The 13,419-nt window shown below is 40.4% G+C and overlaps 1 protein-coding gene across 1 annotated transcript in view; it reads left to right on the top strand.

The window, feature by feature from the left end:
• The window catches only part of MGAT4A (alpha-1,3-mannosyl-glycoprotein 4-beta-N-acetylglucosaminyltransferase A), a 141,966-nt gene that overhangs the window by 78,122 nt on the left and 50,425 nt on the right, over positions 1-13,419 (top strand). The window contains exon 5 of the mRNA XM_056114258.1: positions 9,253-9,386. Coding sequence (XP_055970233.1) covers positions 9,253-9,386 — 134 coding nt within the window. The remainder of the gene's footprint in view (positions 1-9,252; positions 9,387-13,419) is intronic.

The following is a 13,419-nucleotide window of genomic DNA, read 5'->3' on the forward strand; positions in this document are numbered from 1 at the left end:
ATGCACTTTTGCTTCCTACTGTTTTTGTCACACACTCTAGGTCAGTATGTATTTGGGAGGTTATTTTGTTTTGTTTTTCAGTAATACCCAGTGGCACTCAGACTGATTCCTGGTTCTGTACTCAAGGATCACTTCTGACAGGCTCAGGATATTAAATTGGGTACTCGAGGGTTGAACTTGTACTGCAAGGTCAGAACTGTGCCCCTGGTACGTTTCTCCAACCCTTGTATTGAGTTTTTTACACAAAGACTTGGGATTTCAAATGAATTAACATTTCTTTGGAATGCTTTACATCAGGGTTACTACACTATTAATCTCTATTTTAAAGATTTTAATTTTTAAATTGTAAAGTACACTAAAGCAGTGGTTTTCAGCTAGTGATCCACAGACTAATTTTGCTCCAAGGGTGAAAAAAGGTTAAAAATTATTGATTGGGGCTAGAGAAATAGTTAGAGCCAAGTACTGAATATGGTTCCCGAAACCCCACCAAAAATGATTTCTAAGCACTGACATTAGTAAGCCTGAACGTCACCAAGTGTGGTCCACAAAAAAAATCCCAAAAAGCAAACAAAAAAATACTGCATTACTGCTGTCTGTCATTAATTGCCAGTTCACAAATTATTTCCCAGTGCAATCCTAAGTGTTGAAAACTGCTGAACTACAGTGGAAATATGGAAGTTTGCTTCTAGAGTAATTCATCCTATTATCTCTAAGCATCTCAAATCAGTATGCTCAAAAAAAAAATCTTTATTGAAAGTTCTTAGCCCCGCATATGTTTAATTTTCTTTTTTTTTTTAATTAGTGAAACACCATGAGGTACAGTTGTAGACTTACAAGTTTTTGTGCTTGGGGTTTCAGTTATACAATGATCGAGTATGCATCCCTCCACCAGTGACCATTCTCCACCACCAATGATCCCAGTAACCCTCCCTCCCCCATGCCTCCCATTCCATCCTGCCTTTGTGGCAGTGCATTCCCTTTTATTCTCTCTCTCCTTTTGGGTGCTGAGGTTTGCAAAAGAGGCAATGAGTGACAATCATGTTCAGTCTATAGTCTACTTTTAGCATGCTTCTCCCATCCTGGGAGGATCCTCCCAACACCCTTTACGTGGTGTTCCCTTCTCTATATGAGCTGCCTTTTCACCTAGCATGTGAGACTGGCCTTCAAGCCATGGAGCGAACCTCCTGGTAGTTATATCGACTATTGTTGGATGTTACTCTCCTGTCTTGTTACTTTATAGTCCCCAGATGAATTCAGTCTCTCTGTGTCTGTCCGTCTCGTTCTGACTCATTTCACTTAGCATGATACTTTCCATGTAGTATCACTTGTATGTAAATTTCATGACTTCATCTTTTCTAACAGCTGCATAGTACTCCATTGTATAGATGTACCAAAGTTTCTTTAAGCATTCATCTATTCTTGGGCACTCGGGTTTTTTCCAGATTTTGGCTATTGTGAACAGTGCAGCAATGAACATAGAAGTGCAGATGCCATTTTGACTATACTTTTATATCTCTCCGGGATATATTCCCAGGAGTGGTATTGCTGGGTCAAATGGGAGCTCAATTTCTAATTTTTTGAGAATCGTCCATACTGTTTTCCAAAAGGGCTGACCAGTAAGCATTCCCACCAGCACTGAAGGAGAATCCCTTTCTCGCACATGCATGCCAACACCTGTTGCCTTTGTTCTTTTGGATGTGGGTGGCCAGCAACTGTGTTGTGAGATGATATATGTTGTTTTGATCTGCATCTCCCTGATGATTAGTTTTGTTGATATATGTTGTTTTGATCTGCATCTCCCTGATGATTAGTGATGTAGAACATTTGCTCATGTGCCTTTTTGCCATTCGGATTTCTTCTTTGACAAAGTTTCTGTTCATTTCATCACCCCATTTTTTGATGGGGTTGGATGTTTTCTTCCTGTGGAGTTCCACCAGTGCTTTGATATCCTTGATATCAACCCCTTATCAGATGGGTATTGGATGAATATCATTTCCCATTCTGTAGATTGTCTTAGTATTCTGGTCATTATATCTTTTCAGATGCAAAAGCTCCTTAATTTAATATAGTCCCATTTATTTATCTCTGTTTCCACTTGGATGGTCATTGGAGTGTTGTCTTTGAAGATACCGTTAGTCTCAATATCGTGGGAGGTTTTGCCGACCTTGTCCATGTACCTTATGGATTTTGGCCTGATGTTGAGATCTTTTATCCATTTTGATCTGAGTTTTGTCCATGGTGTTAGGTCGAGGTCTAAGCCTATTTTTTTGCATGTGATTGTCCAGTTATGCCAGCACCATTTGTTGAAGACTCTTTCCTTGCTCCACTTCACATTTCTTGCTCCCTTACCAAAGATTAGATGTTCATACATTAGGGGTTGTGTGTACGGATATTCCACCCTGTTCCTTTGGTCTGCAGCTCTGCCTTTCTTCCAGTGCCATGCTGTTTTAATTATTACCGCTTTGTAGTAGAGTTTGAGGTTGGGGAGGGTAATGCCTCCCGACATCTTTTTTCAAAGAATTGTTTTAGGTATTCGTGGGCGTGTGTTGTTCCATATGAATGTCAGGAATTCTTGATCTATTTCTTTGAAGAATTTAATGGATATCTGTATCCTTATAGGGATCACACTGAATCTGTATAATGCGTTGGGAAGTATTGCCATTTTGACAATGTTAATTCTTCCTATCCGTGAGCAGGGGATATGTTTCCATTTCCTCGTGTCCTCTTTTGTTTCATGGAGTAGCGTTTTGTAGTTTTCATTGTAGAGGTCCTTTACCTCTTCAGTTAGACTGATTCTGAGGTATTTGATTTTCTGGTGCACGATTGTGAACGAGATTATTTTTTACATGTCACTTTCCTCTGTCTTATTATTTGTGTACAGGAAGGCCATGGATTTTGGGGCTTTAATTTTATAGCCTGTGACTATTGTTTCTAGGAGTTTCTTGGTAGAGGATTTAGGATTCTCATATCATCTGGGAATAGTGAAAGCTTGATTTCTTCCTTTCTTATCTGGATGCCTTTAATGTCTTTTTCTTGCCTAATCGCTATTGCAAGTACTTCCAGTACTATGTTGAACAGAAGTGGTGATAGTGGGTATCCTTGTCTTGTCCCTGATCTTAGAGGAAAGTCCCTTAGTTTTTTCCCATTGTGGATAATGCTTACTATAGGTTTGTTGTAGATGGCTTTGACTATCTTGAGGAAAGTTCCTTCAAAACTCATTTTGGTGAGATTTTTCATCATAAACGGGTGTTGGATCTTGTCAAAAGCTTTCTCTGCATCAAATTGATATGATCATATTTTTATCTTTACTTTTGTTGATATGATGGATTATGTTGATTGATTTCCGAATGTTAAACCATCCTCACATCCCCGGGTTGAATCCCACTTGGTTGTGGTGTATGATCTTTTGGATGAATTGTTGGATTCTATTTGCTAATATTTTGTTGAGGATCTTCGCATCCGTGTTCATCAGGGATATTGGCCTACAGTTTTCTTTGTTGGTAGTGTCTTTGTTTGCTTTTGGTATTAGGGAGATATGTGCCTCATAGAAGCTGTTTGGGAGAGTTCCTGTTTTTTCAGTTTTCTGGAAAAGCTTGAGGAGAACTGGCAAAAGGTCTTACTTAAATGTTTGAAAGAATTCACCAGTGAATCCGTATGGGGCTGGGCTTTTGTTTTTGGGAAGCCTTTTGATTACTGCTTCAATTTCCTTGGTATGAAGGGTTCTATTCAGGTATCCCAAGTCTTCCTGGTTCAGTCTTGTGAGATTATAGGAGTCCAGGAATTTATTCATTTCTTCTAGGTTCTCTTATTTTATGGCATACAGACTCTCACAGTAGTCTCTGGTGATCTTTTGAGTTTCTGTTGTGACGTCCCCTTTTTCATTTCTGATTTGGTTTATTAGGATTCTCTCTCTCTCTTTGTGAGTCTCGCTAGTGGCTTATCTATCTTGTTTATTTTCTCAAAGAACCTGCTCTTGGTTTCATTGACCTTTTGGATTGTTTTTTGAGTTTCCATGTCGTTAATTTCTTCTCTAAGTTTTATTATTTCTTTCCTTCGGCCAAATTACGGTTCCATTTGTTGATATTTTTTAAGATCTTTCTTCCTTCCTTAGGAATGCTTGCAATGCTATAAATTTTCCTCTTAGCTTGGCTTTAGCTGCGTCCCATAGATTCTGGTGTCATGGGTCTTCATTCTCATTTGTTTCCAGGTATCTTTTGATTTTGTCCTTGACTTCCTTCCTGACCCACTCATTGTTCAACACTGAGTTGTTTAATTTCCAGGGGTTTGATTTATTTCTTGGTGTCTTTGTGTGATTCACTTCTAGCGATAGCACAGTGGGTAGGGTGTTTGCCTTGCAAGCATCCAACATGCCCAACCCGAGTTCGATTCCTCTGCCCCTCTCGGAGAGCCCGGCAAGCTACTGGGAGTATTTTGCCTGCACAGAAAAGCCTGGCAAGCTACCCATGACATACTCAATATGCCAAACACAGTAGCAATTGTCACAATGAAGACGTTACTGGGCCTGCTCGAGCAAATCGATGAACAGTGGGAGGACAGTGACAGTGACTTCTATCTTCAGCGCATCATGGTCTGAAAAGATTGTTGATACTACTTTTATCTTCCCGATTCTATTGAGGTATGTTTTGTGGCCAGCACACGGTTTATTTTGGAAAATGTTCCGTGTGCACTGGAGAAGAATGTGTATTCTTTCTTTTGGGGGTGTAAATACCTGTATATGTCTAGTAGCCCTCTCTCTGCTATTTATTCCTTCAAAGCAAATGTTTCCTTGCTGAGTTTTGTTCTTGTTGGTCTATCCAGAAGTGATAAGGCAATGTTGAAGTCTCCAACTTCTATTGTGTTGCTAGCAATGTCCTCCTTAAAATCTATTAGCAGTTTTTTAAAAAATATTTAGCTGTTCCCTCATTAGGAGCATATACATTTAAGAGTGTGATTTCTTCCTGTTGTGCTATGTATCGCTTGATAAATAGAAAATGGCCTTCTCTGTCCCTTCTAATCTTTTTCAACCTGAAATTTATGTTGTCGGATGCTAGTATGACCACCCCAGCTTTTTTGAGGGAGCTGTTTGCTTGCAGAATTGTTTTCCATCCTTTAACTTTGAGCCTGTGTTAGCTCTGTCAGTTCAGATGAGTTTCTTGTAGGCAGCAGAATGTTGGGTTCAGTTTCTGGATCCATTTTGCCACTCTGTGTCTCTTGATCGGTGCATTTAGACCATTGACATTGAGAGAGATTATTGTCATGGGGTTTTGTGCCATCTTTCTGTAGGGGTTGGTTGTGTTTATAAGTGTTTTCCTTCTTATCTTATAGGAGCCCCTTTAATCCTTCTTTTAGATTTGGTTTTGAGTCTATGAACTTCCTGAGCTGTTGTTTATCTCAAAATGGTGTATAGTTCCATCGAGTTTGAGAGTTTAGCTGGAGAAAGTATTCTTGGTGAGGTGTTCACATTTCATTGAGTTTTTTCATTATATACCACCACTGTGTGTTGGAGGGTTTCTTCTGATAGGTCTGCTGTAAATCCAAGGGGTGCTCCTTTGTATGTGATTTCCTTTCTTGACCTTGCTGCTTTCAGTATTGTGTCTCTGTCCACAGCATCCATCATTCTATGATATGCGTTGGAGTGTTTTTATTAGGTTCTCTTTTAAGCTGAAACCCTTCTGGGTCCTTGGATCTGGATGTCTGCATTCTTTATCTCTGGGAACTTTTCAGCAGTGATTTCTTTGACTATGGCTTTTTCATTTGGGTTGCCTCCCTGTCCTTCTGGTACTCTGACGATTCTAATTTTGTTCCTCTTGACGTCATCGCCTAGATCTCTGATTCTCCTTTGAGCTATTTTGAGGTCTTTTCCCATTGTTTGTTGTTCCCTATGCGATTTCTGTTGCTCTTCAAGCTCACTGATCCTGTCTTCAGCTATTCATCCTTCAGTATTCATCCTACTGCTGAGGGCACCTATTGAGTTTTTCATTTGTTCTACCGAATCCTTTTTTTTTTTTGTGACACTTCTTTTTGTAGCTTTTTTATTTCTGCTCTCATTTCTTCCTGTATTTTCTCGACTATCTGTTCCACTGTTTCTTTCATTTCTTCCTTTAATTTTCTGGATGTCTCCTCTGTTGATTCTTTGAGTCATTTCTTGAACGTTCTCAGCATTTTATTTCAGAATTCTTTACCTGAGAGAGCATACTTGTGGGTAACCCCTGTTGAGGATTTGGGACTCTTTTCTTTGTTCTCTCCTTGTAGTGGAGATTTGCGTTGTTTCTTTATTCTGTTGTGGTTGTCTAGAATTAAAACCTTGGAATTCACTAGCACTATTCCCTCTTATTGGGGGAAAAGATTCTGAATAAGTTCAGTCGATGGTTGTCACACTTCTCCCTTCCATGAATCTGACCTTCCTCTTAGGTATTATTCTGTGCCTTATGACGGGCATCTAGTGAAGAGTTGGAAGAGGTGTTCTTTTATATTGGGCTTGTTCAACTTCTTGCTTACTGGTCTTTTGTTAGAATAGTAGGCCAGTGGATTATTGTTGTATTGTAGTTGAGGTGGCCAGGATTTTTTCCACAGAATTCGGTGGTAAAGGCTGGGATGTGAGTCAAAAGTGCTAGGAGTGGGAAATATAACTGTGGCCATGTGAGTGGCTTCCCGTCTCAGAGGCCATGCCTGTTTTTGAGAAGGCCCTGCCCCCTATGTGGAGGCCACGCCCCCTACCAGTCCCAGGGATGCACTGACCTAGGAACTCTGCAGAACTGGAACTCCGGCAGGTGTTCTCCAAAGTCTTCTCTTGCTGCCCGGAGGTGGGGGCCCGGCACTAGAAATGTGGCACACACATGGGACTTGGAAAAGAGATGCACTCTCTGGCTCTCATTCATCATGTTGCTTTCTCGACCTAGGTATATATAACTGTTGCATTTGGGGATGGTGATTCTGTTGAGAGTGAATGGAACATCAGGAACAAGACTCTTTCTCATGAACATTGTCTTTGTGAGATTCAGTTGTAATCCAACCTTTCCACACTCATGATGAACCTAGGTCTTCTTTAAATGTTTGGAAGAATTCACTAGTGAAATTATCTGGGCCTGGGCTTTTGTTTTAGGGAAGACTTTTGATTACCGCTTCAATTTCCTTGATATGAATGTGTCTATTCAGGTATCCCATGTCTTCTTGGTTCAATTTTGCGAGATTATAGGAATCCAGGTATTTATCCTTTTCTTCTAGGCCAGGTATTTATCCATTTCTTCTAGGTTCTCTTGTTTCGTGGCATACAGACTCTCAAAGTAGTCTTGATGATCTTTTGAATTTCATTGGTTTCTATTGTGATGTACCCCTTTTCATTTCTGATTCGGTTTATTAGGGTTCTCTCTCTTTCTTGCTAGTGGTTTATCAATCTTGTTAATTTTCTCAAAGAACCTGCTCTTGGTTTCATTGACCTTTCGGATTGTTTTTTGGGTTTTCACGTTGTTAATTTCTGCTCTAAGTTTTATCATTTCTTTCCTTTGGCCAAATTTGGGTTCCTTTTGTTGATCTTTTTCTAAGATCTTGAGCTGTGAGGTCAGGTTATCTATGTAGGCCCTTTCTTCCTTCCTTAGAAATGCTTGCAAAGCTATAAATTTTCCTCTTAGCTCAGCTTTAGCTGCGTCCCATAGGTTCTGGTATCTCGGGTCTTCATTCTTATTTGTTTCCAGGTATCTTTTGATTTTGTCTTTGAATTTCTTCCTGACCCTTTCATTGTTCAATATTGAGTTGTTTAATTTCCCTGGCTCCCCGACAAACCTGCATAGGAAGGCACCGTGGTGAGGTGGGTGGGCTGTCTCATATGTTTAATTATGTTTAATTTTCAGTAGAAGGTCCTCCGTTCACTTATTCATCACTTGATCACTTGATACACCATTACTCATCGATTTACTTGAGTGGGTGCCAGTAACGTCTCCATTCATCCCTGTTGCGTGTTAGCATAGCCAAATGGCATCTGTTCGTTCTAGGAACATGCGGAGCCTCAAACTGATCATTCAGGGTCATGACGAAGAAGGCTGACCATCTTGTAGGTGGGCGTCCATGCAATCTTTTGACATCCTGTGGAATCCAGTTAGTAATGGCTCTAGTCCAGTGGTCATCTTTAAACCTCATTATGTGTCCAGCCCATCTGATTTTTGATGCCTTGGCAAATGAGACAGCGTCCCTGATTCTTGAGCATGGACAGAGATCAGAACTCCGGATTCTATCTCTCATTTGAGTGAAGTGTGATACTCCAAGCATAGCTCTTTCGATTCCTCTTTGAGAGACCCAAATAGCGTTCTCATCCTGTTTTCGTAGGGCCCAGGTCTCTGAGGCATATGTTAATGCAGGTAGAACAGTGGAATCAAAGAGATGTGCTCAGAGCTGGAGGTTCTTTGTCCTCTTAGTTATTTCTTCAACGCTCTTGAAGGCATTCCAAGCCGCTCTTTTCCTCTTGTGTAACTCAGGTGCCAGGTCATTCATCATGTTGCTTTCTCAACCTAGGTATATATAACTGTTGCATTTGGGGATGGTGATTCTGTTGAGAGTGAATGGAACATCAGGAACAAGACTCTTTCTCATGAACATTGTCTTTGTGAGATTCAGTTGTAATCCAACCTTTCCACACTCATGGTCAAAGTCGGTTAGCATTTGTGCCACTTGGCTGATGTTTGGTGTTATTAGAACGATGTCATCAGCAAAGCAGAGGTGGTGTAGTTGCCGACTATCTATCTTCACTCCCATTCCTTCCCATTCCAGTCATCACATGATGTTCTCAAGGGTGGCACTGAAGAGTTTTGGTGAAATGGTATCACCCTGCTGAACCCCTCTCTTGACATGGATGATTACTTCTTTGTTGAATGGTGAGATCCTGGTAGTGAATCCGTAATAGAGCTCACGGAGGATCCTGATGTATATCCTTATTCATATTATCCTTAAATTTTTCTGATGTGGGCTGGAGCATTAGTACAGCAGGTTTGCCTTGCACATGCCTACCCAGGTTTGCCTTGCATGTGCCTACCCAGCTTTGCTCCTTGACATTTATATGATCTCCCAAATACCACCAGTAGTATTTCCTGAGTCCAGAGCCAGGAATTACCCCTGATTATTGCCAGATATGTCCCCAAACAAAAGCAAAAACTCTTAAATATATCTGATGATTTAAGTGGGTATAATATATTGTATATGCTGTTCTGTGATCTGCATTGTTTTTGTTAAAAAAATCCTTCATAATTTTATTTTTTGTTTCAGTTTCAATCGTAATGGGAATTCCCACAGTGAAAAGAGAAGTTAAATCGTACCTCACAGAGACTCTCCATTCCCTGATTGATAATCTGTATCCTGAAGAGAAGCTGGACTGTGTAATAGTTGTCTTCATAGGGGAGGTAATTATAATTTTTTTTGCTAACCTCACAGTCTATAAAAATTGAAACCATAATTTGATATTTTTAAAATATTTCATAAATATCAGATAGCAATAAGAGTTAGATAATATGTCCCACCTGAGAGGTAAGTGTCAGTCTGGCTTGTCCTACTTGTCATAACTTCTCTCCTGCAGCCATGGCCCAGGACTAGTAATCAGTCATCAGAAGTACAACATATTCATCAGTTCTTAGAAACAGGAAAAGCCGCATTTTCAGGGCTCTAGACCACAGTGAAGAGGCTTTGAGATACAACCGTTGTTACATGTGTGTGGTTTATTCAATGTTACTATGTATATAGTGGACAAACTAAGTCCTTATTTGAAACATCTAGTCTTTCTAGATGTTTAGAAGTGCACAACATATGTTAAAAGTAGAGGTAGTGAAATTAACACTTTTTGTAGGTAGTTTTTTGTTAAAATATGTTAGGGTAGTCTTTTGGAAATGGAATGACCAGAATGATCCACCTGCTTCTGAACAGTTTTACTTGTACTGCTTCAGAGAAGGAGGAGGGAAGCATAGGGCTTTTAGACGTGAATGTTTTTAGTTAGGCGAGATTAGCCATTGTCCCTTATGTCTGTCTTTTGCTTTATTTAGCTGTGTATATATTGTATAGAAAGGACAAATGTCCTAATTGCAAACATCTAGTCTTTCTAGATGTTAAAGAGGTTTCCAGTGTAAAAGTAGAGTTAATAAACAAGTCCAGGGGCTGAAGCAATAGCACAGCGGATAGGGCATTTGCCTTGCCTTGCACGTGGAGGACCCGGGTTTGATTCCCAGGTTTGATTCCCAGCATCCCATATGGTCCCCCGAGCACTGCCAGGAGTAATTCCTGAGTGCATGAGCCAGGAGTAACTCCTGTGCATTGCTGGGTGTGACCCAAAAAGCAAAAAAAAAAAAAAGAAGAAGAAGAAGAAGAAGAAGTCACTTGTGTACACCTTGTTGAAATTCTTAGGAAAGGCTTCTGAAAACAATTTGAGGGAGTAAAAACTGTTAATACCGACTTGAGAGTCGTTTTGCCAACCCAGTCTGTCCGCTGGGTTGATAGGGATGAGAAGAGGCAAGGTTCTAGGCTAGCGGAGCTGGAGAAACAGCACAACAGGTTGGTGCTTGCCTTGCATGTGGCCAACTGGGTTTGATTTCCCCCCTACCTCCTAGCCCACCAGACGTGATTGCTGAGTGCAGAGCCAAGAGGAAGCCCTGAGCACAGCCGGGTGTGGTCCAACCCCCCCCCCAAAAAAAAAATTAAAAATCTTTTTTAAAAAATCCTAGACTAGGAAGTTTTTATGTAGAAGGCACTCAGATTGTAGTGGACAAAGGGCAAAACAAGTCCTTGTTTGGAGCATTTAATCATAGGTGTTTGAAAGTGTACAACATTGAAAGAAAGAAAAGAACACTTTTAAAAAGAATTTATAGGAATGGTTGTATCTGGGGAAGGAACTGGGGAAGGAACTGCTGGCTGTTGGGGAGGGGTTTACAGGGAAGGGTTCTGAACCCATGAGTCTTATAGGCACGTTCACATTATTATCTTTTGTTTTATATATGCATTTTAGTTAACATGGCTATAAAATAAGTCCTAATACCGTATATTTTAAAAAGTAGTATTAGTAAGCAATTCCTATATAATTTTTAGTCTTTAGGAAGGACTGTCTTCTGGGAGTCTAATAATCCACCTCTTGGAGCAAGATGTGTCCTGAACTTGGTCACTGAAATGGTGAAGAAAGAAGAGGAATGGTGAAGGGAAGGGCTCTGATGGTAGCTCAGCTAGAAGACAGTCTAGGCTATAACTGTAGATCTAGATGTGTAGTTCTGTATACCCATGTTTATTGCGGACAAGGTTCATTGATTACTTTGCAACATCTAAGCTTTTAGATGTCCTGAGGTGACAGTGAATGATAAAAAGTAGAACTTAGTGAATTAACCCAATTTGTATGTATCCATTGTAACTGATAGAGAGCTTCTTGGACATAACCTTGTTGAACCATCTCTGAGTAATAAAACATCAAGTCTCATTTCTGCGGTTGGCAGCACAGGCGAGAATGACCTTCAGGGGAAGGGGCTGTTCTGGTCACGATGGATGTCGCTGGTTGGCTTGATGGGTCTCTGGCTGCGTGCAGGAACACAGTGTGGGTACTTCATTAGCACGAGGCTTCCTTACTAACATTTTACTAGAATGATTGGATAATTGTCTTAGAAGCTTATACTTTGTAACTGGGTTGCTTTATCTCACTTTCACTTGAACGTTACAGGGAATGAAGTATTTGAATTGGAACTATGCCAATAATCTTTTTGTCTTTTAAGAAATTTTTTCCTTCCCAAAAAAAAAAGAAGAAATAGGAAAAGCCGAATTTCTATTTCTACGAGCGTAATTTTGGGGGACTTATACTAGTGTTCTTTGGAACTTTTGAAATCTGAGAAAGATTTATCTTGGGCTGATGTTTTGTCATCTCTTTATTTGTACCTCTTAGGTTCAAGATGCAGCCGTGTTGTAGCATAATCTTTAATATAAGCATTTTCCTGTGCTAAGCATCAGTTTATAACTAAAAAAAATCCTACTGTATAGTTTTAACATTTTTTAAGTTCCTGATTGATATGCATGTAGAATTCCCAAATTTTGCTATTTATTTCATGCCACATTATGCATCACCATCATGTTCTCTGTACTCAGTTAAGTAACATGAACCAATTCCTTCCCATGGCACTGCCCGGTCATGCCAATGTACACTGGCACTCACACATACATAGTGTGCCCTGCAGGGTTGCTCTCCCGCTCCTAACTGTCTAGGAGAGAATTTTGAACTTTCCCTTTTCCCTTTCTCTGCTACATACGTAATTAGTCTTAAAGGTTGTTGAGTTTTTTAAAGCCAGTTTGATGAGTTAAAAAAATAAAATACTGCTTTTAATTTGAGTTTCTTCATTAAGTTGGGATTAAATGTTGGTTTCTATGTACTTTGACCATCTGTATGTAGTATTTATAATTATTTTATAGCCTTTGCTCATTTTAGTTTATAAGACTTTCTCCTCTCTTCCTTTCCCCTGTCTGCCTACCTGCCTGCCCGTACCTGCCTGCCTGTGACTTTGAAAGTAGTACAGTTCCAGGCAGACAGTGTTCTGACAAACGCCAGCAGTAGTGCCAGCTTCCCCCAGACAGTGTCCTTAGGGTTCCTCCCAGCCTGCAGCCTGTCTCCTGGGCAGGTATATATTTGTAACTTTTGTTGTTGTATGGCTTGCAGTGTTCATGACTCTGTGGTCTGGACATACTCACCATACCTCTGCAACTCCAGTGGGCTAGGGCCCACATCCTGTCTCCTCACATCCTCTTGTTTCTCCCTGCTTGATTCTTTCTTCCTATTGCTTTTATGAGGAATGAACTCTTACATAGTCTGCCTTTCACATGAACTTTGTGATTTTATAAGAATCCTACTCTTTTTCATGGTGCAGAGATCAAACCCAGTACCTCACACAAGTAAAGCATGTGCACTACCACTGAGCCACATCTTGGGCCCTAGAAATTTTACATTTTTAGTTATCAGAATTTTTCATTATATGCTGTTTACCAATAAAATGTGTATAATTGGGGTCAAGAGATAGGACCATGGAAAGGGCAATTGCCTTGCACACAGCTTACCTGGGTTCAATCCACAGCAGTACATATGGTCCCCCATGTCCTACCAGGATGATCCCTGAGCACAGAACTGGGAGTAAGCCCTGAACACTGCTGAGTTTTACCCCCTCCCCTCCAGTACAAATTGATAAACTTCCTTGGGAAAAATTTTGGTAATATTAAAATTTGGGAAGGGGAATTTCCCAAGTAAGCTCAGAATGTCTGGTACCCTCCCTGCAATTCTTGATTAGCCAGGCTGACAATATAGTTTGAGAATCTAAAAACTGGCATGCTACTTGAGCCCTGCTGGGGATTCCCTCGGCCATCCTGATAGTGTTCTGGGCTACACACAGAGTTGCTCGGTGAACCACGTAGAAATTGAACCAGGGTCGG

Source organism: Sorex fumeus, unplaced genomic scaffold (assembly GCF_029834395.1).
Source record: "Sorex fumeus unplaced genomic scaffold, SorFum_2.1 ptg000024l, whole genome shotgun sequence".
Lineage (NCBI taxonomy): Eukaryota > Metazoa > Chordata > Mammalia > Eulipotyphla > Soricidae > Sorex > Sorex fumeus.